This window comes from Staurois parvus, unplaced genomic scaffold (genome assembly GCF_062004578.1).
Source record: "Staurois parvus isolate SC_StPar_1 unplaced genomic scaffold, SC_StPar_1.0 ptg000153l, whole genome shotgun sequence".
Classification (NCBI taxonomy): Eukaryota; Metazoa; Chordata; class Amphibia; order Anura; family Ranidae; genus Staurois; species Staurois parvus.
Window position 1 is genome coordinate 24,613,463 of NW_028317949.1, and position 27,451 is coordinate 24,640,913.

Sequence of the window (27,451 nt, forward strand, 5' to 3'; positions counted from 1 at the left end):
CCTTTCCACGCAACAGAGAAACAAACTCATCATCATGAATAAGTTTACGAATCTGTGGCCCAACAAAGACTCCTTCATTTATTTTTGCAGCACTAAGTGCTGGAAATTTGCTAATCAGGTACTTGAAACCTGCTTTATTCTTGTCCATTGCCTTAACAAAGTTTTTCATTAATCCCAACTTGATGTGTAATGGAGGTAATAAGATCTTATTGCTGTCTACAAGTGCTGGATAGTTAACATTTTTTTCTCCAGGCTGCAATGACTGGCGTAATGGCCAGTCTCTTTTGGCATAGTGCATTTCTCTCGCACGACTGTCCCACTCACAGAGGAAGCAGCAGTACTTAGTATATCCACCTTGAAGTCCAAGTAGGATAGCAATCACCTTCAGGTCACCACAAATCGACCATTGATGTTCATCATAGTTGATGCACCTTAAAAGCTCTTTCAAGTTTTCATACGTTTCTTTCATTGAAACTGCGTAAGCAACTGGAACTGACGGCAGCTGATTGCCATTATGGAGCAAAACAGCTTTAAGACTCGCCTTTGAAGCATCAATGAACAGCCTCCACTCATCGGGATCATAGCATACGCCGATGGCTGAGATTAAACCATGAACATTGTTACATACAGCAATATCACCATCCTGGACGAAGAATGGGATCAGATCTTTCTGACGATGACGGTAGAAAGACGTACGAACATCACTTGCTAGGAGATTCCACTGTTGTAGTCTTGACGCCAAAAGCTCTGCCTTGTTCTTCGGAAGATCCAAGTCTCTGATAAGATCGCTCAATTCCACTTGTGTAATGAGGTGTGGTTCAGTGGGTGTGGATGGAAGAAAGTCTGGGTCATGTGAGGTTGACGGTTGATGACTACACGCTTCAGGTTCTTCCTCACTTGACTCAACCACGAAGGATTCTGGTGCTTTAGGAATTGGTAGCCCCTCTCCATGAGGAACTGGACGTATTGCCGATGGAATATTTGGATAGTGCACAGATAACTTTTTCTTCTTATTTAGCCCTTTTGTTGGAGGCACCATACAAAAGTAACAATTACTAACATGATCTGTTGGCTCTCTCCAAATCATTGGCACAGTGAAAGGCATAGATGCCTTTTTTCCATTCAACCATTGCTCCAGTGCCGTCCCACAAGAATTGCAGCATATATGTGGTGCCCAGCTCTTGTCCTGGTCTCCTATCTTGTCTCCTAAGTTCGAGGCATTACTGAGTAGCCTATATAAGCATAAAACGAAATGTAAAGACGCTGTCGAACTACAATCAGCTACAGATACTGCAGCTTTTATGCAGTGAAGTGATGCAATTAAAGGCTAATATTGCATCATCTCAGTATACATGCAATTTTCTATTGGTCACCAGTATCAATTGCGCAATATGCAGCTGAAGTTGCATCATAATTTTGAATGGCTTACGTCATTAGATGGGTGAATATATCATGGAAACTAGAGCCAATCAACATTTTTTAGGGTCATTTTCGTTTTCAGCACCCCAAAATTATGTAAGATTAGCTAATTTTATGCCCAAAACTTTTTACCTGTTGAACAGTGTAACTGGTATTTCCAGTTTACATGTGATCAGCTGTGATTGGACACAGCTGATCACATGGTAGAGCTTACATCATCAGCTCTTTACCGCGATCAGTGATCCACTGTGTCCTGGGGACACAGCGCACCACCTATCAGTTGCGCATGCGCAGCTAGAGTGGGAGGACATCATATGACATCCTCCCAGAACAAGAGTGCTCCCACTCATCCATTATTTCCTTATATGGCAGATGGGACGCAGTCAAACCCTCGGGAGACAGTTTCTCATAATGGAATCTTTTAGCAGTATGCCCTTTAGATAAGAGACTTTGGAGCTCTTTCACACAGGCTTTCCAACCAGGTTAGCCTGTCAGTTTGTCAGGTGGACCTGATCAGAAGCTGCATTCAGGTCTATTGGCAGGCAGATGTAAACAGGCAGTCCCTAGCTGGTGCGCATCGGGAGACACCGACCGTACGGGGTTACACTGGACCCACTCCACGAAAAGGTAAGTTGTAAAGAAAGCTGACGATCCTCCATCCTGAGGGGATCGTCGGCTTTCTTTACAACTTACCTTTTCTTGGAGCGGATCAGGTATCACCCTGATTAGGTTGCATGCCAGCGATCCCAGCATCCTGCGTGGATCGTCAGCATGCAACCTATACGGGGTGACACCAGACCCGCTCCAAGAAAAGGTAAGTTGTAAAGAAAGCCGACGATCCCCACAGGATGGATTGGATTTGCGGATTGAGCATAATGGATCGAAGTCCGATCCATTCTGCTCAATCCGCAGATCATATCCATTCTGCGGGGATCATCGAAGGGGGTGTCACCAAGTGTTATCGCACCAGGTGACACCAACCCTAGGGACGCCTCCGCTCTTAGGCCAAATTACTTAGAGCAGAACTAAAGTCCTGCTTTCAAAAACCGCAAGATTTGCAATGCCTCTTCTGCAAGTAAAGAAACCTACCTGCTTGCTCTTAGTCTGCACACTGAGCTGTGCAAGCTGGGAGAACTGTATTCCTGCACACGTAGGAAGGTGCCTACCATTGAATAATATTACCCTTTTAAAGTGAGTTAGACTGCCCAGTCCAGGAAAGGGTTAAGTCTTACCACCTGCTTCCCAGGCTTTTTGTCCTGCCTTCCTTCCTGGTTGATATAAATACAAGTCGAAGGCCGATCTGCGGGAGTCATTGGAATCAGGACTGCATGGGAGGTAGAGGGTCCATGTTGCTGGAGAAGATGTAACCTTGTGTGCCACTCCAAGGGGTTCACCAGTTATGGCCTACCAATATGGTACTCTCAGCAGTAAAGGTGTGCCTGGGCAGCCATCAGAATAGTTAGGAATTGGACTGTGTTGCACTTTGAACTGTAATGTTCATGAAGTGTTTTGAAGCGAACATCACCCTCTGTCAAAATTGACTATTTGTAATCCTTACGCTGTTAGCATTAGTAAATAGATAGGAAAGTATATCTTATTTACTTGTTTTAAACTTTTTTTTTTTACATTTCTTCAGTTACTTCCTGATTTCCATGCCTAAGCAAACTAATGTAATGCATCCCAGCCTTCAGGAGGGGAGGAGGGGTTTTCTTAGAGAAGCACACCCTACTTCTTGCATGCTTGAGCTAAAGCCAGATGGATTCCAGGAAGTAAATGCTACATGAATCATCTGCCCTTACTCAAGATGCCCACTGCCAGAAATGCTAGGGGGTGTATTTCAATGTGATTTATTAGCAAAAAAAACAGAGATAGGGATGGGGGAGTTTTCTTTGAATATTAAAAATGAATTACACAGAGTTTTTGGTTTGTGGTGTTCAGATGCACTGAAGTTCTGCTTTAACTTAGCCAATAGAGTAGCACCTATGAAAGGGAACCGTGAATAAAATGCACAGCATGTACATTTGTAAAACTGCAGCAAAAATGATTTGAGCAAATCCTTCCAATATATGCTTCATACAAATAGTGTTTTGGTGGTTACACGGAAATGTGCCAGGTGATGAATTCAAGTGATAAACAGAGGCATAAATCTACTGAAAATACATGGAGAGGTTGGATTGTACTTCACAAAAAGTATATCCAATTAAAAGAAAAAATAAAATTTGTACATTAAAGAGGAAACACACCAGTAAAACTGGACGTTTCTTTCATCCAGTGTAATCTAGCCATAACTTATTTTACACAGTTTGCCACTAAGACTGAGAACGTGTTTTGGCAATTAAAAACAACAAAGCAAAAACTTGTCTGCTTGCCCACAGTCCAAGGAGAAACCTCACAAGCAACCCTTGCAAAGGACCCGCAAAGACATCCATTTACAAAGGTGCTCCACACCTGAGTAGTTAGACGTAAAAGTCCCAATTGGTAAGACTGTTGGAAAGTATAAAAAATACATTTTAAAAAATCAAGAAAAGTAAGTAGTGTTGATTAGCACTAAAGGGCACACTTATTCCACAGGTGGTAGTTTCCTTGTGGTATACTTATGTACATTTCCATGTACATAGGCGTACTTAAACTAATATGACCAAATACAATTTATTTTATAGTTAGTGTAAGCTTGAACCATCCATAAAGCCTTTTCTTCTGGTGTTTAATGAGCCAAGCTCTGTAGTTCCAGCTTTAATTCCAGAATAACTTAAAATATAGATCATGGCAACAAGAATAAAAATAATGATCTATGAAAAAACACAGGTGGGCTAGCAGCAAACTTTTTCTAGGTCTACAGAGCATCCAGAGGCCACGATTTGTTTTTTTAATGCAGGAATGCACGCTGGGGAAAGAATATGGATTAGCAGGTAATAGTAACTGCTGCTGCTGTTAGATCAGTGCAAATAATGTATATAAAAATGACACTTGGGAAATGCTTTGGACCAACAGGTAACAGTGACTTTTATTGTTAGAGCAATAAAATTAATATATACAGTATGTATATAAAAATTACTTTTTATACAGAGCATTAATCCTCCAAGTACTTCCTAGTGGCTCATCCTGAACAGCTCTAGGCACTTGCAACTGCCAAATATGCTACAACTTTCTGCCATACGTTATGGCCATGCCACAACTCCCAATGTATAATTCTCCCAAGCTGTGACCTAAAATGTCCAACGCAGAATGAGGTTTGCTAAGTATAAAGGATTTCCAAAAAGCCAAACACATATATTATTATTATTATTATACAGTATTTATAAAGCGCCAATAGTTCGCTCAGTGCTGTACATTACAAAGGGAGACAGAACATGTGACAGAACAATATCAATACAATGCAAAACATGAGGGGATCAAGGGCCCTGCTCTTTCGAGCTTACAATCTAGGAGGGAGGGGGTGGTGGCACAGGAGGAGATAGCTGTGGGGGATGGAGTGGTAGGAAGAGTGGAGGAGGGAGGCAAGTTAGCAGGGGGTGGGGTAGGCTTCCCTGAAGAGATGGGTTTTCAGGGTGCGCCTAAAGGAGAGGAGAGTAGGTGATAATCTGATGGGTTGGGGCAGGGAGTTCCAGAGGATAGGTGACACCCTGGAGAAGTCCTGGAGGCGGGCATGGGAGGAGGAGACCAGGGAACTAGAGAGAAGGAGGTCTTGTGAGGAGCGGAGTGTGCGTGCTGGGCGGTACTTGGATATTAGGTCAGTGATGTAGTTCGGGGCAGTATGGTGGACAGCTTTGTACGTCAGCGTTAGGATTTTGAATTTGATCCGTTGCGCAATCGGAAGCCAGTGGAGGGATTGGCAGAGGGGGGTGGCGGAGACAGAGCGGTTGGAAAGGTGAATGAGTCTGGCAGCCGTGTTCAGGATGGACTGAAGAGGGGATAGCCAGCGGCGAGGCAGGCCAGTGAGGAGGGAGTTGCAGTAGTCGAGTCGTGATATGATGAGGGAGTGGATGAGCTGTTTAGTGGTTTCTGGGGTTAGGAACGTGCGGATTTTGGCGATGTTGCGGAGGTGGAGTCTGCACGAGTTTGTTAAAGATTGGACTTGGGGCTGGAAGGATAGGTTGGAGTCCAGAATGACACCCAGTACTCTGGCCTGCAGGGCGGGTTTGATGGTAGCGTTGTTGGATGTGACGGAGAAATCAATGGGGGGTGGTGTCCGGGCTGGGGGGAAGACAAGAAACTCGGTTTTGGAGAGGTTCAATTTAAGGAAGTGGAGCGACATCCAGTCTGATATGTCGCTCAGTAGGTGTGTGATTCGGGCTGAGACCAAGGGGGTGAGGTGGGGGGTTGAGAGATAGATTTGTGTGTCGTCGGCATAGAGGTGGTAGTTGAAGCCGTGAGAGTGTATGAGTTGGCCAAGGGAGGAGGTATAGATGGAGAAGAGAAGGGGCCCGAGGACAGAGCCTTGAGGGACCCCAACAGAGAGGGGGAGTGAGGGGGAGGTGGTAGCATTATAGGTAACGCTGAAAGAGCGTTGTGACAGGTAGGATGAGATCCAGGAGAGAGCAGAATCTCTGAGGCCGAGGGAGTGTAGTTTTTTGAGGAGGAGGGGGTGGTCGACTGTGTCGAAGGCCGCAGAGAGGTCAAGGAGTAGGAGCACTGAATAGTGTCCATTAGCTTTGGCGGTTAGCAGGTCGTTGGAGAGTTTGAGTAAGGCAGTTTCGGTGGAGTGTAGGGGACGGAAGCCGGACTGTAGGGGATCGAGGAGGTTGTTGTCGTTGAGGTGAGAGCATAGGCGGGTGTAGACTAGGCGCTCGAGGAGTTTAGATGTAAATGGGAGCAGGGAGATGGGTCTGAGGTTGTTCGGGTCATTGGGGTCCAGGGAGGGCTTTTTAAGTATGGGGGTGATGTGTGCATGTTTCAGAGGGGAGGGGAAAGTGCCTGAGGAGAGGGAGAGATTGAAGATGTGGGTGAGGGAGCGTAGGATGGAGGAGGAGGAAGGTCGTAGGAGTTGTGAGGGGATAGGGTCGAGGGGGCAGGTGGTGAGGCGGGCATCAGAGAGGGTCTTGGAGACTTCCTCGATGGTAGTAAGGTCAAAGGTGTGGAGTGTTGGGGGAGCTTCAGTATGAGGAATGTAGGGTGGGGTGGAAGAGGAGGTCAGAGCAGTGGTGGGGCCGTGGGAGAGGGGTGATGAGGGGGTAGCTGAGTGAGGGTGAAGGGGGTTGGAGAGAGTTTGAGCAGCGACGAAGTCCCTGCGGGTTATGTCGAGGGGGAGGGGGGATAAGGGGGTAGCTGTGTGAGAGGGGACAGGTTGAGAGGGCGTGTGAGTTGCGACAGGTTGAGAGGGCGTGTGAGTTGCGGCAATGTCCTTGCGAATTGTGTCAATTTTGTTTTTGAAGTGATTGGCAATCTCAAGGGCAGTGAGTGAGGTGCTGGGTGGAGGTGGGGGTGGAGAGAGTAGAGAGTTGAAGGCAGAGAAGAGTCGGCGAGGATTGGAGGAGAGGGCCTTGATGAGGGTCAAGAAGTAGGCCTGTTTGGCAGCATGGAGGGAGGAGGTGTAGGTGCGGAAGGCAGATTTGTAGCGGGTAAAGGCTTGTTTGGATTTGGTTTTGCGCCATAGTCGCTCTAGGGCACGACTTTGTCGTTTGAGGGTTTTGGTGTGATCAGTCTGCCAGGGCTGGAGCGGTCGGGGTCTGGTGTTGCGTGTGGTTAAAGGCGCTAGTGAGTCAAGGGCTGTTGAGAGCGCATTGTTGTAGGCGGTCAAAGCCAAGTCGGGGCAGGACAGGGGGAGGATGCGGTCGTGGAGTTGATCAGCAATATGCTCATATATGCAAAAGCTCACCAGAGCAAGTGTAGGTGGCTTAGTGAGCAAAGGAAAAAGTGCTGCTGCTGTCTAAATACAATAGTTGGCATTGGAGATTCCTCCATCCATGCTAAACATCATATATGGCTAGCATTACCCATGAATACCCTCCCTCTTAGATTGTAAGCTCTAACAAGCAGGGCCCTCTGATCCCTCCTGTATTAATTTGTGTTGTAATTGTACTGTCTGCCCTTACGTTGTAAAGCACTGCGTAAACTGTTGGCGCTTTATAGGTCCTGTATTATAAAAATAATAAATATTTCTACCACATCATTCATAGAAAATGTTAAGATAAAAGCTTCTTCAAGTTTGATGCTAACTACATTTTCATAGAAACTTTGTATCTTTGAGGCATGCATGCTCATTCAGCTTGTTTATTTCTATACATATCCCAGGTTGGAAGCTCAGTTCATTTGTAGTTATGAGCTAATTAATATAGATCACTGCAAATTCAGAGGACTGAGTTGTAAAAGGGAAATATGATACTTTCACCCTAAATGGGCTCATGAGTTTTCAATGAAAAGGTCAAGTTGAAAGTCAGATAAAAAAAATATTACTTACTTGAATCCATGGTCACATCCTTTTCTCTTCTTCTGTGTACTTCCTTCTTTGTGTGTCCACTGCCTGCATGGTGTGGTCATCTTCTGTTTATGGAGGCCACATTTCCAGTGGCCAGGTCTTTTCTCATAGGCTCCAGAGGCAGAAGAACACATGAAGGTGAGGAGGGGACCAGTGCACAAAAAGATGACGAGCAGGGAAAACTTGGCTCATAGATGGAACTGTGACTTTGATCTATTTACACTACAGGATGACTTAGAGACAGGTGTTTGTAGTCAAGACTAAAATAATTAAATGCACAATTTAAATTTCATTTTGTGACTGGAGTTGGGCTTCAATTATTTATATACATATATCCATATGCTTGCGGTCAGTACAGTTACCATGCAGTGATCATACTAGCATGTAACTAAACATTTATGTAGTAAATATAAAACACATCATAACTTATCTATATCATTTTTTAATGCATTGTGTGCTCATGATTTAAGTGATGTATTTTAGAGCTTACACATCCTTGACACACAGTTGATATTACAGTTAAAGCAGTACTTAAAGCAGAGTTCCACTCGACCTATCAAAAAATAAAAGTCAGCAGCTACAAAAACTGTAGCTGCTGCCTTTTAAAAAACAGCCACTTGCCTGTACCTCGGTCCCGTGGTGTGTCCCCCGCAGCTCGTTTCACTGGCTGTCCTGTATTCCAGGAGGCCAGCATCTTCAGTGTGGGCACCCGGCTGTGATAGCTTGCGGCTTCACAGCTGGGTGCCCACTGCGCATGCTCGAGTAGAGCTGCGCTTCGTGAATGGTCCTGTAGTCTTCTGGGACCTGTCACGTGTCCCAAAAGACTACGGCGAGAGAGGGCAGACAGCTTTCGCATCCAATCGCCTAGGCAATCGGACCGGAAGTGGGAGCGGGCATCTGTCAAATTCTGGTACCTGCTCCCCCCATCCCCCAAAGGTGCCAATCCTTAATGGGGAGCGGGGGAGCAGTCCTTCAAGCGGAACTTCCCCTTTTGGGTGGAGCTCCGCTTTAAGTCATTATACTTCCTTCCTCTCTAATGGTCCGAGTCCATCACCAGCATCTTCTCCTTGGGTGGTGGTCTTGGTTGGCTCAGGATGACCTAATTCCTGTGCATGTGCAGGAGTCAGTCATCCCGGCACTGTAAGCTGTGATGTGCATGTGTGGCTCAGGTTACATGCCGTTGAAGATTGCAAGCAGGTAGGTGTTTTTTTTATTGCAGAACAGACATTGCATGTGCATGCTTGTGATTTCAACAGAACTATCAAGCCATCAAATGGCTGGTGTCATAATTGACCACATGTGCAGCACAATGACAACTGCAGATCAAACAGATACTAAGAGGCTGCTTCCCCTCTCTCTTTCAGCCTGAGCATATCTGTAAGGGGATTACAAGAGGCTAATAATAAGCAAAGTAAGATAACCGCATTCATTTTTTTCTGGAGTTCAGCTTTAATGGAGTCGTAATGAACTGCTGTCCATATGATACCTAAAGTGAACTCTCTGCAAGAAAATGTCTGCTATTCTATCAAATTTTATATCAGAAAATGTCTACTATTCTATCATCAAATTTTATATCAGAAAATGTCTGCTATTCTATCATCAAATTTTATATCCAATACAATTAATCATGATAAAATCTCTTTAATGTTTTCATATATTACATATTTACATTTTTACTCCAATAGCTGAGAAACAAATTACAAGATTGCTTTAATCCTGCAGCGCTTATTAAGTGAAGTTGATCTACAAAGCTCCATAGTTGATAAGATGGCAAGTTAGGAGGTCAGCACAGACAAATGTTCCTGAACACGACAGCATACACATGCAGGTTTCTATAGCTGCACACGTATTTTTTAGGTAAGGCTCTGTGCTGATGTCTGAATTGACATGGGAAAACTAAAGATCTATTAGCCAACAATTTCCAATAAAATTTCAATCTTTTCAGTAAGGCAGTGCAAACAGCAGTGATAATATACACAGTTCATTATTCTGTAGCAGATTATTTTTATGAGGATGTGGACTAAAACATGGATTGTGATTGGCTGATGTTACTGTACTTAAAGTGTACCTAAACCCAAATAAATCATACATTGCAGTTTACCGATTCTTTTCTGGTTTTCGGTTTTTATTCGGGGCTTAGCTCACAGTGCTAAGCCAAAACATAAGTAATGGTTGTGGTGTACACTAAAATCGTGTTCGTGGTTGTGGCATATTGTAGTGAACTGAAGCATTTAATAACGGTGCAAATACTGTCCCACAGAAAAAATATGGGGTTAACTGTGGTGAAGAAAGAATTGTCCCTGCATCAGTGGTGTCACTAGAAGGAAAAATGTTCCCACTGTTGGTAGTGTTACTAGAAGGAAGTAAATGTCCCAGAGTTAGTGATGTCACTGGAAGGGAAAAACTTCCCTCTGAGCTGGAAGGAAGAAAAATCTCCCTCCATCTGTGGTGTCACTAAAAGGAAATAAAATGTCCCTGCAACACTGTTGTCACTGGATACAAAAACTGTCCCTGCATCAGTGGTGTCACTGGAAGAAAACAATGTTCACTCATCAGTGGTATCACAAAAAGGATATATTCCACTGTATCAGTGTCTGTGGATTCATTTAACCAAATAAGCCCATTCCTATGTTTGCCGGTTCAAACCTGAAGCCTAAACAGTCCTCCTGCAACATTAACTTCATGTGTGGCTACAATCACTTTTCCACTGTATAAACAGAAGAAGCCATAGTTGTTACCCAGGCTGGACTTCAGACAAGTCTTCCTTTGTTCATCTCCATTACATGGTGGGTGAGGGATTAACAGTTTACACAGGGAGGATAACAGTGTTTTTGCTTTCAGATCAGCTCACAGGAGGTGACAAGGCCACTGCATTTCTGGCACAATTAACTGGTATTTTCCACACCTGATGAAAATGTTCATAGTCTCTTGCCAACTTCTAATCTCGAGTAATCATCTGAACATATTAAAACTGCTAGCATGAATCTAATCTAAATTAAAACCATAATGCTTATGTTAAATGCATTTGCTGTATTAAAGGTAAATGTAAAAATATAATAGTATTTTACAGGTAAATTTGCATTCAGAACAACAGTCCTTGTTTTATCCCAATGTCTCTTGGAGGCACTTATACAAGTGTACTTGGTTGAAATTGAGTATCTTCTAGGCTTTCTCTGATGTATTTATCTGATATGTGTTGGTTGTCACTGTAGGCAGGTGGTGGATATTCATGAGACATGTGATTTTTCCTGAAGTCGCGTACAGTCCTGATATATAAGCCACACAATATGGAGCTCGACAAATACAAACATGCAGCAACTAGGCCAAATATGGCAACAGCGGCATCACCTCCTTGTACCTCACAGTTCATCCAGGTGTAACCACGGCCTGCATAAAGCCTTTCTCTAGTTTTGCAGACATCCATAGCGTTCACCTGCTTGATAAAATACAGGTACAGACCAACTGCAACAACGTAACCCAAACAAGCAATGGAATCAAAAATTAGCTCTACATAAAGCACCTTGATGGACACCCTATGTATGGGCTTAGCACCCAGAACCAGGAACACAATTGTAAGGGCACATATAGTCAAGCTGAAGGCTACTCCACCATAAACTCCCGGTGCTCGCAGTTGACTATACTGTAGGTCAGCATCCCTTACTTGCTGCAGCTCTGTTCCTTGAAATGGACTATACATTGAGTCAATACTGAAAGAACCAAATCCAGCAGCAGATGTGTAGCCAGTGATAACAGCAAATGATGCAACCACACAAATCAGCACTAAGATACCACTTAGTATTTCCACAAATTGCAGGGCACCTATAGAAAAAGAGAACATAAAAGAGGAGGTTAACACCTAATATATCATAAAACTTATAACACGTATTTTTCTAGGTTCATAGCAAAGCAGTGACAGTTTTTAACTTTAGATATGGTTTATGTCAAATAATAAATGGTCTTGTCTTGTCAATTAGAGGCTGATGCCCATGTAAAATGGAGGACTGGCCACCAATTAGTTTTGATCAGACTGTGTAATTTATTTTGGCAGATTTCTTGAATGGTCTGGGCATTTGTTATGGGGGATCTAACATGATAAGGCTCCACTGTATTTTCAAATGCCTAGAAGACAATTATTTATCCTGACATGTAACAAATATAGGAAATGGAGTGACCATGCTTGTATTCAAGTATTTTTTTTTTCAAAACGTCATGTCTTATCTTATGTGCTGGATTGAGAAGAAAACATTGACATATTACTGCTGATCCATTCCTAAGGTTTGCTGCAGTTTGCACCATTTTATTTTTTGTAGAATTATTTGAAAAAGTTGTGGCTGAAGGCAGGCTTTAAAACTTGGATTGACTGGGAAAGGGCTAGAACATCTGTCTGTTTTAGTTTTGTAGGTGTCCCCACTAGGGATATTTTCCAATATTTCCTGCATAGATAATTTTTGTCAGACAAGCCGGAAAGCAATCGCAAATCTATCTGATGAGGTCTAATCCTTTCCTACTTAATCAGCAATGTTCTGGCAATGTTCTGGCTGGGGTTAAATTTAAAAAAAAGCCAACAAGATATATTGATACATATTACTTTATCTGGACTCACCTAAGCAATGTCCAGCATGTACAAAGTAAAAAGTTTTCTACTGCCCTTAGAAAAAGGAAAAAAGATCGCTCTTGTAAATGCTATAAACAGCTAATTTTTCTCTGGTTCTATTCACATTGGTTGCTCTCCAAACAAAAATCAGCCTACACAGAGCCAGTCTTTGATGCATATTGCACCATTAGGCAAACACTGCAAGATACATTTTTAGACTCTTATTTTTATCTTCTCTATGATGTCCTGGCATCAGAATGCCTTAAATTGCTGTGTATTAGTTCTGAAAATGAAAGCCAATGTGTGCTTTATATTATATACTGGTTAATTACTTGCTATGCAATAGCTACTTAGCTGTTACAAGTAGGGAATATCTCAGTAGTTAGTCAATGCATGAATAAAAGATTCATCAACCTCAGTCCTTCAACCTTTTTCAATTAGGACACAAACTGAGTGACATGGGTTTAAACCACCACAGCAGCTCTTTTATTAACAAATTAATACATAACATCAATTTCAACAATTAAAATTCAATGATGCAAACAGGAGGGGGTCTTGTGGGTGTCCTTAAGGCACACCTTATAACTGTAACCACCCATGTCCTCAGCCTCACTCTGACTGGCTCAAAGATTTTACGACCTCACACATTATTCCATTTTTCTCCAGGGGACCTATCTCCTGGGATAACCACCAATTACAAACCAAGTGGAAGCGCCATGCCTTAGACTGGCCCCCACAAAACACCCTGACCCATCAAACTGCTGTGACAAATGTTTTTTTCTTTTCTTTTTATATTATTTGCGTATAAATTTGTAACCACAAGATAGTGCCCCACAACCTCGAATACGCCAGAAACCCAGAATACAGGGCAGGAAGATTTCTCTTCGCCTGAACTTTCCAGAATAAATATCCAGCATCCCTTGCACAAACCACCCTTGTGGCTCTGTCCTGCCCATCCAACCTTCAGCCTCAAATCAGGAAAGAACTATGCCCCTTCCCCACTAAACTACCAAGATTTCACCCTTCTTGGACCTGTTCCAAAAACTGATTTCTTGTTTCTTCTATTGTCTGAATTGTGATAATTTACAAGTAAATTCATTTTTCATTTATTCTTTGTTAATTATTTCAATGACTTGACATCACCTGGTGTTCTCTCTCCCTCGGATTCTCTTTTTGCCCCATATTGGTAAAAATTTAATTAGATAATTTGCGCTTATTTATACCTATGTTTAGATGGATATTTGATCCCTATTATATCCTCTACAATTGCATGGATGCATAGGCCAACTAAGTTCTTTGATAGTGCATTTTGATATGCGGTAGTAGCTCCATGAGCCTGACATCTGGGGTGAGCAGGCGTGTTCTGTTTTACTTTTGATTATGTTCATTGTGTGGATGTATGTCAAAACTCCATTGTTTATGTATATTCTTTTTGATATATTGTAGACTGTATTGCGGTTGAAGCTTTTCTCTCTCTCCCTGAAGAAGCCCTTGTTGGGCAAAACATGTAGGGAATTACTGCAACAATATAGACAAGCTTCAATTTTTGTTTTTACAGTATTGTAATTATTTACTCTTTTTCTTTCCCCTTTTTTTTGTAAGATAAAATAAAATTTACTGTGGTTTTTAAATCTGTTTATCATTGTAAATGTATACCCTGAAAATCCCACACTATCTAGTTCAACATTTTCCGTTCCTCCCTGTAGGCATGCTGACTCTCCATCCATTCTCTCTTCTCTGGGTCACACTCACTCTTTGTAAATGAAAACTAGATTATTAAAATGAGAAGAGTAATTCTATATATTTCCAGATAGGTTTTCTATTTTGTGAAACTCACAATGTTGTTATACTTTTAAAAGGTTGTTAAACCTGTTTCCTCACTTTCTGTTTTTGTTGTCATCCTCTGCGTGCCTTGCATACAGAATAATAGCAAATTAGGTCATTAATCTACTGAATGTGCCCGCATGCACTGGATATAGAAATGTTTCCAAAGCATGTGTGAAAAAGCTGGTTAGTGTTAGCAATGAGCACTTTCACAGGTGGCAGTGGTGACAGGTGCTATAGTCCATGTTCATTTTAAGTGAATTGAAACTGACATTTAACTAAACATCTCTTTTTTCTTAAAGGAGAACTCAACCATAGACTTTAAAGTGAATCTTGGGCCAGGCTTTGGACATTTTAAGAGACACTGTCACCTTGCTCAAGTGAGCCTGGTAGACCCGAGGCCCAGACAGAGCTTTTGGAGTTTGTAATTCTTCCCTGCTCTTTTCCAAGCAAAAAAAAAAATGCCTGAAATTACATGTTCAGGCAAAAAAAGGGTGTTAATTGTTGGAGGGGAGGTAAAGAGTTGAGGAGGTATTTAAAAGGTTAGATTCAGTGTTGAGGAATCTGCTTATAAAATTAGAAATCAAACATACAGTCAATTCAGATTGTTTTAAAACTTTGAAGTGAATCAGTGTCCAGGTCATGGATATTAAAGCTGGCCATACACTATACAATTTTCTTGTTCAATTTCCTTTAACTTTACCTTCAACTAAGTAGTGCAAGGGCCTGGCTGACTGCGTACAAATTGAAAGTGTTTAGGTTTGGCAATATATTATATGGTTTTGGTAAATCTAAAGGAAAATTGTACAATTGTGCTGTATCTACCTAGGTGAGTATAAGGTGTTTTTTTTTTATAGCCCATACTTCTCCTTTAAGTATAGTCAGGTCCATAAATATTGGGACATCGACACAATTCTAACATTTTTGGCTCTATACACCACCACAATGGATTTGAAATGAAACGAACAAGATGTGCTTTAACTGCAAACTGTCAGCTTTAATTTGAGGGTATTTACATCCAAATCAGGTGAACGGTGTAGGAATTACAACAGTTTGCATATGTGCTTCCCACTTGTTAAGGGACCAAAAGTAATGGGACAATTGGCTTCTCAGCTATTCCATGGCCAGGTGTGTGTTATTCCCTCATTATCGCAATTACAATGAGCAGATAAAAGGTCCAGAGTTCATTTCAAGTGTGCTAGTTGTATTTGGAATCTGTTGCTGTCAACTCTCAAGATGAGATCCAAAGAGCTGTCACTATCAGTGAAGCAAGCCATCATTAGGCTGAAAAAACAAAATAAACCCATCAGAGAGATAGAATAAACATTAGGCGTGGCCAAAACAACTGTTTGGAACATTCTTAAAAAGAATGAACGCACCGGTGAGCTCAGCAACACCAAAAGACCCGGAAGACCATGGAAAACAACTGTGGTGGATGACCGAAGAATTCTTTCCCTGGTGAAGAAAACACCCTTCACAACAGTTGGCCAGATCAAGAACACTCTCCAGGAGGTAGGTATATGTGTGTCAAAGTCAACAATCAAGAGAAGACTTCACCAGAGTGAATACAGAGGGTTCACCACAAGATGTAAACCATTGGTGAGCCTCAAAAACAGGAATGCCAGATTAGAGTTTGCCAAACGACATCTAAAAAAGCCTTCACAGTTCTGGAACAACATCCTATGGACAGATGAGACCAAGATCAACTTGTACCAGAGTGATGAAAAGAGAAGAGTATGGAGAAGGAAAGGAACTGCTCATGATCCTAAGCATACCACCTCATCAGTGAAGCATGGTGGTGGTAGTGTCATGGTGTGGGCATGTATGGCTGCCAATGGAACTGGTTCTCTTGTATGTATTGATCATGGGACTGCTGACAAAAGCAGCAGGTTGAATTTTGAAGTGTTTCGGGCAATATTATCTGCTCATATTCATCCAAATGCTTCACAACTCATTGGACGCCGCTTCACAGTGCAGATGGACAATGACCCAAAGCATACTGCAAAAGCAACCAAAGAGTTTTTTAAGGGAAGAAGTGGAATGTTATGCAATGGCCAAGTCAATTACCTGACCTGAATCCGATTGAGCATGCATTTCACTTGCTGAAGACAAAACTGAAGGGAAAATGCCCCAAGAACAAGCAGGAACTGAAGACAGTTGCAGTAGAGGCCTGGCAGAGCATCACCAGGGATGAAACGTGCGTTCCAGATGTCTATGCGTTCCAGACTTCAGGCTGTAATTGACTGCAAAGGATTTGCAACCAAGTATTAAAAAGTGAAAGTTTGATTTATGATTATTATTCTGTCCCATTACTTTTGGTCCCTTAACAAGTGGGAGGCACATATGCAAACTGTTGTAATTCCTACACCGTTCACCTGATTTGGATGTAAATACCGTCAAATTAAAGCTGACAGTCTGCAGTTAAAGCACATCTTGTTTGTTTCATTTCAAATCCATTGTGGTGGTGTATAGAGCCAAAAATGTTAGAATTGTGTCGATGTCCCAATATTTATGGACCTGACTGTATATGCATATTCCTGAAAAGCAACAAATGAATTTTAAGATCAGCCCTCAATCACCTCTGCATCTGCAAGCACTGTGGAGCTATGGAACCTTAAAATTTCACAGAAGAAAATGTTATTCAAGTCATTCTCTGAGAAGCTCAGCTATAGCTGCGCCTTCTAAAATATCTGCACTGTGTTTGCAGTAGAAGTTAGAATACTGCTGAGAGAAATCCCAACTGAGAGAAAGACTTCAATGTTTTTGCTGTGAACCTAAATTTTATGAATTTTAGAATGAATTACCTTAAGCTATAGAGTTCAGTGCGACCGTATTGTAGCATAGATTTACATACAAGCATCCAAACATGGGCATGCAAAGAAGAGGACAAATGTAAGTGATTCAAACTTTTAATCTGGTGCTTCCATGGCCTATGGTGCAGGAGTGCCTCATTTTAACCACCTGCCCTCCGGAGGATTTACGCCCCTTAATGACCAGGCCTCTTTTTGCTACTCGGCGCTGCACTTATTCAACTGATAATTGCGCGGTCATGCAATGCTGCACCCAAACAAAATTTACGTCCTTTTTTTCACACAAATAGAGCTTTCTTTCGGTGGTATTTGATCACCTGTGTGCTTTTTATTTTTCACGCTATAAACAAAAAAAGACCAAAAATGTTGAAGAAAAACGATATTTTTTACTTTCAGCTATAAAAAAATATATAGTAAACTCAAAGCTAGTTATAAATTTAGGCCAAAATGTATTCTGCTACATGTTTTTGGTAAAAAGAATCCCAATAAGTGTATATTGATTGCTTTGTGTAAAAGTTATAGCGTCTACAAACTATGGTATAGATACTGCAATTTAAGCCACTTTTTTGCTATACAGCAGTGACACCAATACAGTGATCAGAGCAAAAAAAAAACCAAAACACTGACACTGTACTAATGGCACTGGGGAGGAAGGGGTTAACTTTTTTATTTACTGAAAGGGTTAACTGTGTGAGGGGAGTGTTTTACTAGGGGGGGGGGGGGCAGGGGCGGACTGACAACTCATGGGGCCCCCGGGCAATAGGGGATCATGGGGCCCCTGTGTCCTTGCCCAAACTCAAAAAAGCCTATGAAAAAGGTACCAGGGGCATCTCATGGGGCCCCCTACTGACCCCAGGCCCTCGGGCAGTGCCCGAGTTTCCAAATGGTCAGTCCGCCCCTGGGCAGGGGTGTGTACTGCATGGGAAACCGATGATCCAGAGAGATAAATTCTTCTCTCCGGCTCAGCATATCAGGAGCTGACAGGGAACCGACAGAAGGCAGAGCTACTGCAGCCCTGCTCTCTGTCAGTGATTGCCGCTAATCGGCGGGACACAGCCGATAACGACCAGCCGTGACCCGGCGACTGACATCCGCGGCCGTGATCGGCGGAACAGGTAGGGCGGTGGCGCGCCCCCTACCTGTTTTGCAAACACACGTTTTAAAACGTGGTTTTGCCCAGCCGTGCCTACCTGTCGCCGTATTTGTACAGTGGCTGGTCAGCTAGTGGTTAAATACCACCTAGATAATTTTTAAAAGGTGTAACACCCTGCATGAATACTTATTGCATAAAGTTAAGTGAACACAAGATGGCAGTGTTCTGTGGTTCAGCTAGGTGGACTCTGCTGAAGAAAAGCCTTGTTGGACTTGCAAGCTGGTAGCAGGATCTTTGTGCTCAGACAAGGAGTAAACAGACTACATTTCCCACAAGAGGTGGCAAAGAGGTGGGAGCATATATATTCAGAAGCCCGGAAACCCTACAGGAAGGAAATGGATAGTGAGGGACAAAGAACGGGTGTGTGGAGAAGGGGGATGCTGGATATCTAGGCCTGCCCAGGCTGAAGTGGAGAGGGATTGCAGACAACTGGTATCACTGACAAGCAGGACAGACAATCCTGCAGGCAGGTGGATCGGAGTACCACCATGAGTATTGCTCCTTGACAGAGGGACCAGGAGAAAATGCCCCCCCCCCCACCCACCTGCTGAGAGACTACCTGTTACGCTACTGTGGCTGCCGATCGGGTGAGAGAGTTCCATACCCAGATCATCACAAGTTGCAACTGTGTTAAATTCAATTATTTCTTTCAGTTCAGTACACCTTACATCACAGCTTATCATACTGAGGCCCAGACTGTCCAGCTTATTGCAGCCTACTGATTAGTGTTTTATGAACATCCTAAATCACATGACTTTGCTCCAGTATATGCACTCTGCATACTGAATCACACTATTCTCTATTTTCAAGTCTCTTCAAACTCCCAAGGAACATGCTTCTTCAGACTAGTTCACCACCTTTGAGGAGGAGTCCACCTCTGCTTCTGCCTCTTTTTACAATCATAGTAAATCTTTGCCTTCATTCTTTGCATGAAAGAAATTTCACTTAAATTCAACATCACTACAAGGAGGAGTTTTCCTTTCTGAGACTACACCATCTTGATGGAAACTTGCTTTCACACAAGGAAAGATCTGAACCTTAATGTGCACCAACTAGGGCCCCATCAAGAGCGCATAAGATTGGACACTTTTGTTAAAAGAGAGATATGAAAAGGGACATTGTTGCTTTTCACCAAAAAATTCACCTCCAGAGTTAAACCCAGTCACCAGTAATTGAGAGCTCAAAAGTGAGTTAGTCTGACAGTTTGATAGTTCCTCTTCGCTCTCTTGGGTAGAGACATCTCAGAGGCTGGGACTGATGTTAAATTCTGATCTTGCAGGACATTTGGGAGTTGCTTAAAGTGATACTATGTTACAATACTTTGTTGAACCCTTTTAGAGCATTTAACTCTTATTGCATGATCATCTACTGGTATCTTTATGTTGTGCTTGCAGTCTTACTATTCTGACCTCAATATAACCAGAGTACTTGTTCACCCTGTGTGTGTTTATTTTATGGTTCCAGGCCAGGGATTCCTCCTGGTTAAAGGCTTACGGTGGTGTCAGCAGGGATTGAACTTTCAAACTAGGCTCAGGACAGACAGGGAACCCAAAAATACTCAGCCGCCCTTAAGGAGATAGTGCTACAAAGGGGAAGTAGGTTGCTGTAATTGTTTTAATTTGTGCAGATGATCCTCAGTTTTCTATTAGTTCTTATGAAACCTTTGAAAATGAAAGCACAATGGAACGTTCAGTTTAAAATCTGCTGCATACATTTAAGGGGCATAAAAACAAAAAGGGTGTTTAAAGTCTTACAGTTCTTTTTCTATAAAAAGCTGTCTCAGTCGGAGTAGAAAATTCTCTCCCCTGCCATAATTCTGCAGTGTGGTCTCACTGCAGAGGCGATTGGCAAAGCTCATGTGCCCTGCTGTTTTGGAGCTCTAGCTCTTACCTAGCAGGTGGTATATTGGACCTCTGCAGAGAGACCACTTTTTCCACAGAGTGAACAAGGGTCCATCTCTGCAGAATGTTGAAAGGGGAAAGAATTTGCTACTTAAGCTATTCCATCTTTCTACAGAAAATTAACTGCAAGACTTTAAACCTTTTGTTTGATACAGCTGGAATGTTTTTAGCTGATGTATACTGGCAGTTCAATATGGCTTTAAATTCCTATCAAATAACGATAGCCAAGCAGTTGTGTTTTGAATACTGTTTTATTAATATGGCAGTCTTTGGTAATGTTTAACAGTAAAGTGATGTGTTACAGGATCCTTCACATTGTACCTCTTATTTTATCAACTCCCCTCTTTTTTTTACTCCACTCAATCTGTATCACTGGTATAGGAGTTTTTTTTCACAATAACATGCCAATAACAGCTCAGTATCACTGTAACCAAGGCATATTTTTATCAAAGCATCCTGCATTGCAAGCTGGCCATATACAGTTTCTAACCTATAAAAGATTTTTGTTTAAACGTTTATAGGAAAATCAGAACATTCTTTTGTGCCACCAGTGAGTCAACTAATTTCATTGGAAAGCACTTAAAATTGAATCCAAACCTCCAATGGAATGGAAAATCAGATATATTAATTGGTTTAATTGCAATATGTATTATTTCTGCTGAATGAAAACCGCATACACCGTGATTTTGTTCTGTAAAAGAAAATTCCATCATGCTCTTGAATTTTCTCATCACTATGGTCAATATAGTCTCTGTGGATTTGATTCCATTTGAAAATTAACTTCTACTGATGTATGGCCAACTTTGCATAGAAAGAGAACCTATTCTGCCTTTAAAAATGAGGTAGTGGAAAAATAATATTGTACAGAAAACAATCTCAATGAAAAGTGATACTATAAATTATACATTTACTATTGAGGTATAGTAAACTTGAAAAAACTCAAAGATATTAGATTATCATGGCCTAGACCAGGCACCCCTAGCCAGCTTACGGCAAGGATTTGCTGACAGGAAGCTATTTTCATAAACTGACATACAAATTAGAAGGCTGCTTTAAGCAGAAGTGGGTGTCCTCTGAGTCCTCCAGCATTGAAAAATTGTATTAATAACAATTGGTGAAAATGCTAATCTGCAATTAATAATTTAGCAACTATTTTGAAAAAATTAACTGATATTTCATTTTCAATGGTAATCATTAATTGCTCTTGTATGTAATTAGGTTCATTAGATTTTTATAAATCTTCTGAAAACTAACATAACAGAATAACAACTAGGTTGGCTATCTTCTTTTGTATACCTAATGCTCTAGAAATCTAGTTCATATATTACATTGTGGTTAAAATAAATTTAAAGGGAATTTATGATCTTTCCAAAGCTTCCCTTAGCATAGTAATGCATGTTTTTAAATCTAATTCTTACCTATACTGTATATGTATTTGAGACAGATGTGTTTGCTCTTTGCATGTGCTCTTCTTCCTTCTTTGTAAAACTACACAATGGTTGTGCTTTACCACTCCTTCTCACAAAGTAAGACAAACACTGCAGTAATCATTTATAGAATTATTATATATTGAAGAACAATGTGCGCTTTCATAAAAATGTGAAAACTCCCTAATTGAGCTATTGCAATAACACTTATAAGTGATCCCACACTCAAATCATATAAATATAACAACAGTGTTGCACTAACTCATAAATATACTAACATATAAAATTAATAACCAAAAAAGTCTTTATAATGAATGTGAGTCCAATCAGACAATGGTGCTTGAAAAGGTGCTTATTTTATGCAATGTGCTCCAAAATGCTGTAACTAAAACGACAGTGCTCCACAGTGACTCTAGTGCACCTCCACCTACATGTACGGATGGCCGCTCACCTCATACAATGGACCTATAAATTAATATAGGCCAGCCAAGTATAGTAGTTCTATCAAGGAGGCTCCAGATGGCATAATACCGTTTATTTTAAATGAAAAATATAAAAAAAGTTTTTCCCTGACGATGCCACGTGGTTGGTGGCGTAACACATGGGGCGGAGCCTAGTGACGTCATTGCCGGTACACTTGCGGACCAGATGTTTCTATGTCAAAATCAATCTGTATTATTCAATACCATGCGAGTGTTACTCTGGAATATATTTTATTTAAAATAAACGGCATTATGCTATGGGAGTTGTTCCTTACTTCCTACATGGAGTATAAAGCGGAGAAGATTTCCGTATATAGTGTCATCTGAAGTGGTGCCTGTTATCAGCTCTTTGCTGCCATACCTGGAGCCTCCTTGATGGAACTACTATGCATGGTTGACCTATATTAGTGTATATGTCCACTGTATGGGGTGAGCGGCCATCCGTACCTGTAGGTGGAGGTGCAATAAAGTCACGGTGGAGCACTGTAATTTTAGTTACAGCATTTTGGGGCACATTGCATACAATAAGCACCTTTTCAAGCACCATTGTCTGATTGGACTCACATTCATTATAAGGATTTTTTTGGTTATTAATTTTATATGTTAGTATATTTATATAAGTATTGTGTTCTGTATGTAAAGATACAATAATTTACCCTTAAATACCTGGAAAGAGTTGGCTTAAAGTGGAGCTCCAGGTTCCCCCCCCCCCCCAAAAAGAAAAAAAAATTAAGCAGGTACAAATACTTTAGCTGCTGACTATTAATATAAAGGATACTTACCTGTCCAGGGATCCAGCGATGTCTTCAATCGGCTTCAGGTGCAAGCGCCGACATCTTAAGTAAGGGAAACTGCCTTGTAGCTTCACAGCTGGTTTCCAACTGTGCATGCGTAAAGTGCACTCTGCTTTGTTAATGGTTCCGCAGTCTTCTGGGACCTGTGAAGAGTCCCAAAGGGCTGCTGGGGAAGGAGAGGGGCCAAACTTCCGGCTCAGATCTCCGCAGCGCATCTGACTGAAAGTGGGAGCAGTTACCTGTCAAAAGCAGGTACTTGCAACCCCCCCCCTCCACAAAAGTACCAAATGTGGTAGTAAAGTGGGGGGAGAATGCAAACAAGTGGAACTACCCCTTTTAGGGGGAAGTCCCGCTTTACTGCAAATAATTAGCTCAGTGTGTATTATTTATTTTAAAAATGTGTATGTAATGTTTGTAATTGTGTATATTAGTAGCCTCATGTTATTAAATATGAAGGTTACATTCTGGCTTAATAGTGCTACACAATGGCATTGCATTGTCCTTACTGCTCCTCTCTCTCAGTGCAAGGCCACCATAATATTTTGAAATCTACAGCATTTATACTTAAGAAACCCATTAAACCCAAAAATAAAAATTGATTAAAAATTGCAGCTTACCAATTAGTTTGGTCTGCATTATTTTTTATTTTCATCTGTTGATCCAGTAAGTCTGTTATTTTTCAACTTACTCATTGGACCAAGCTGTCCAGACAAAGTAGCAGTTGGAGAGTTGAGACAAACCATTTGCCACTCACAGGGGAGCATATAATGGTCAGAGTTTATTCATTTATTAAAAAACCTTTATTCCAAAAAGGAAAAAAAACTGTTTGCTTTAACTGCTCCTAAAGTGTTAGCTGGAGTTCAGCTTCAATGGGTACACACACTGATAGATAAGTATTTTTAGCTTAAAATGATACTAAAGCTAAAAACATTTTTTATATTTGTCTGTGCTCCGTTTCCCTGAGTGAAGTGGAAGAGAGGGGAGAATAGATCTAGCACTGTGCATGGCTGTTTCTTTTCTCCCTTCTCTTCCTTTTCACACAGCAGTTATGCAACAGAAGGAGCCATTGGCTCCTGCTGCTGTCAATCAAATGCAGTGAAGAATTGTGGAAGGGGCTAGGTCCCGCTGTGTAAGTCTATGGGAGCATGGCTCCATAGACACACAGCTCAGGGGCAAGCAGACACTATATGCCCCCATAGAAAGCCACTTGCTATGGGGACACAAGAAGAGGAGGAGGAGTCATGATCGCCAGTGGGGGACCCGAGAAGAGGAGTATAGGGGCCGCTATGTGCAATACCACTGCACAAAGCAGGTAAGTATGACATTTTGTAATTTAAAAAAAATTAAATTAGTAAAACTTCAACTAGCAGGCTGCATGGAAAAAAAACGTTTTGCCATCCACACAAGCAATATGGATGCAGGAATTTCCCCTGCTATTGTATTCTGACCCCTGTAAGAATATACTGATCAGCACTGCAACAGCTGATCAAATACTGGCTTTCCAGGAGGACTAACAATAGGATTCCATTGAACACATGGATCACATGTAAAACCCTATTTCTCAATTCCAAACTCTGTTCTCACCAACCTGGGAGTTTTGGTTGTGTTCCTGTCTACCTTGGCATTTTAAATCCTCTCCTATCATATTATACATCACAGAGAATCCAATAGTGATAGTAGGAACCCCTCATTAGGGTGATGATAGCTATGCAGACCCAGGACTTCTAGCACAGATAAACACTTTTTTCAAAAAAATAGCCAAATTTATCCATATATCTAGATTTCTTTTTTTTTTTATCAAACTTTCCTGTAATGTGGTTTCACTAGTTAAAAGTAGGTCACATAATTGCTGTATTTGTGTGCGCTGTGGGGCATTACATCACTAGGAGAAATGATGTTGGCTGCTGGGCGCACACGTTTCCAACGCAATGAAACACAATCAGACCCAGCAGCTACACAGGAGGGGACTGAAGGGGAGGAGTTGCTGAAGGGGAATACAGAGCAAATCAAGCTAGAATGGATGAGCAAGAAAGGGGGTGGGGGTGAGAGCAGCTCAGTACTGACAATGGAAGGTGCAGGTCCCAAACATACTGTGAGATATCACAAGATGTACACTACCACGCTAGCATGGATCAGCTGCCATGTAAGCGTGGTCAGTTTACTCTCAGGAGGAAGGGTACAGGCAGAATCAACCAGGAATTACAGAACAACAGCATGCACAAATAAAATAGTAACATTAAAAAGTACATTTATATACATTATATACATTAAAGATCAAGTAACCTTTTTTTTTTTTTAAGGTTTACACTTTAAATCTCCAGCATTTACCAAAAATATTGGGTGGACTGAATTTTTCATTTCTTTTAGGCAAGAATTTTGTGATCTTTCCGGGGGGTGTTTTTTGACTGTACAAAAACCATGTATACCCAATGTAGTAGATTTGCCATATAAATACAATTCACAGGCTCCACCATTTTACAATGAAGTATTTGTCTGCTAGTCTTCAACCGCTGATATCTCTCATTGTTTTGGACAAAATCACAATCCAGTGTAGACTTCATGTTAAATAAGATGTCCAGTAAAGGAGATTTCTTCCGGTTTTATATTCTCGTTAGTGAGGTTGAACAGTTGGGATTTGTTGTCTTCATTAGTCCTTTTCAAGATCTCTGATTTCGAGACATTTCCATCAGATTTTGTATTTCGCAACAACAGACCTACAACGACTGCACTAGCCACATAGAGGACTATGAGAATCACAGCAAACACAGATGCCGCCATCTCTGTGCCCATTATGTCGCAGTTCACGGAATTGTAGCCATGACGATGGTAGAGGGACTCACGTTGCTTACACAAGTCTGTAGCATTAATCTGTTTGATAAAGTGAATGTAGAGTGCAACACATACGATATAGATGAGGGTAGATATTACATTAAAGCCCTCTTCGGCCAGTAAAAGCATTCTGTTATGAGCAACACGAGACACGCAACCAGTTGAAAAAAATGACAGTGTCAAAGCGAGCATGAGAAGACTGATGGCAACGGCAGCATAAATAGTAGGCAGCTTCATCTGGCTGTACTGCACGTCTAATTGTGCAACCTGATCCACTTCGCTCCCTACAAATCCACTCATAGCATACCCCATGCTGTAATAGTAAGAACTGCCAAATCCTCCAATGCTGGAAAATCCGGCTGATGCACTTTCAGTAGTTGAAGCACATATCAAGATCAACAGATTTAGAAGAATCTCCACCAGCTGCAACATACCTGTGAAAAGCCGAAGCAATGGAGCCAATTAACAGAAACATTCTTTGTAAGAAATGCAAAAGAATTAATGTGAAAATTTGATTTAATTTATATATGGGGGGAAAAAGAATTTCTAAAGCTGCTTTATGACATGGCATTTTTCTACATAATAGCTGCAAACTCCCAGCTGAACTGTGGGACTGCAGAGGAATTTATAGATACATTCTTAGCGATTTTCAGTATATCTACTTTATTTTGTTATAGGTGTAACTCTATTTTAAAATATGTAGTGTCTCCATAAGATAAAATCTTTCATAGGTGGGTCAAATTACGAACGATTTTTCGATCGAAAATCGTAAACATTATTTGTTCTGTAATCCGATGGTGCCATTTTTCACAAATTTTCCAGCATGCCCGATAAACGAAATGGGAAGGAAGCACAAAAATCGGCCGGTGCCATTGCCCCACTAACAGGTCCGATTTTCGAATGAAAAATCGTTTGAAAATCGACCCATGTATGGCCGGCCTAAGTGTATCTAAAATAAAAAAACCTTAAAAATAATCACAAGGGACACAACAGTCAGTATGTCGTCTCCCTTGTGGCAATTTCTCTTCTGTTATTAGAAATCCTCCTCCATCCCATGCCCCAACACCCCCCTGCTGTAATCTTTGGGTGCAGCAGGGGTTAATACAACTAAGGGGCTGTCACAGGTCCTTATCAAGAGTGACCAACTATGCCTGCCATTTCTGTTCTGATTCTACGTTCATAGAAGCCATGCAACAGCTTCTATGAATGAAACTGGATCTATGAATGGAGGGGGCAGACCTTTTATTCATCTACCCGTCCTCCATTATTAGATCTACTTTCATTTGTAGAAGTTGTGCTATACCTTTTAAGAATTCACTTCCTATAAATATCCTTTTATTTCTGGTTGTGCCAAGGAATTAGGGAAAAACACCCCACTGGGATACAGACACCACCACCAATTTTATAGGTTAAGCAAGCTTTTATATTTCAAACCCACTCACACATATGCACGCATACATAAATCTCCTTTGTAGGGACACAGACAGTATTTAAACATAGGAAATAAAGGAAAGGGGTAGGTGCTGGATCTCTTAAAGTAGTATGTGTCTTGGTCAGGTTTTAAGCAGTACAAATGTAACGATTCTCTTTAAGTGTCCCTTCCAGGAGTGGTGGCTGAAGGACTATCTAAAGGCCTAAAGCAGAGGTGTCAAATTGGCGGCCCTTCAGCTGTTGTGAAACTACAAGTCCCATCATGCCTCTGCCTTTGGGAGTCATGCTTGTAACTGACAATCTTGCAATGCTTCATGGGACTTGTACTTTGCCAACAGCTGGAGGGCCACCAGTTTGACACCCGTGGCCTAA

At 41.5% G+C, this 27,451-nt stretch overlaps 1 protein-coding gene across 2 annotated transcripts in view; it reads right to left on the reverse strand.

Annotated features, from left to right (window-relative positions):
• Positions 1-9,459: 9,459 nt before the first annotated feature.
• The window catches only part of LOC149463752 (MARVEL domain-containing protein 3-like), a 54,856-nt gene continuing 36,864 nt past the window's right edge, over positions 9,460-27,451 (reverse strand). The window contains exon 4 of one of the 2 annotated variants that reach the window (XM_089674869.1): positions 9,460-11,653. In XM_089674869.1, the coding sequence (XP_089530995.1) occupies positions 10,962-11,653 (692 nt within the window). In that variant the 3' untranslated portion in view covers positions 9,460-10,961. Of the gene's footprint in view, positions 11,654-23,579; positions 26,083-27,451 lie in introns of those variants that run through there. The other variant, XM_089674868.1, reaches the window with a different exon arrangement.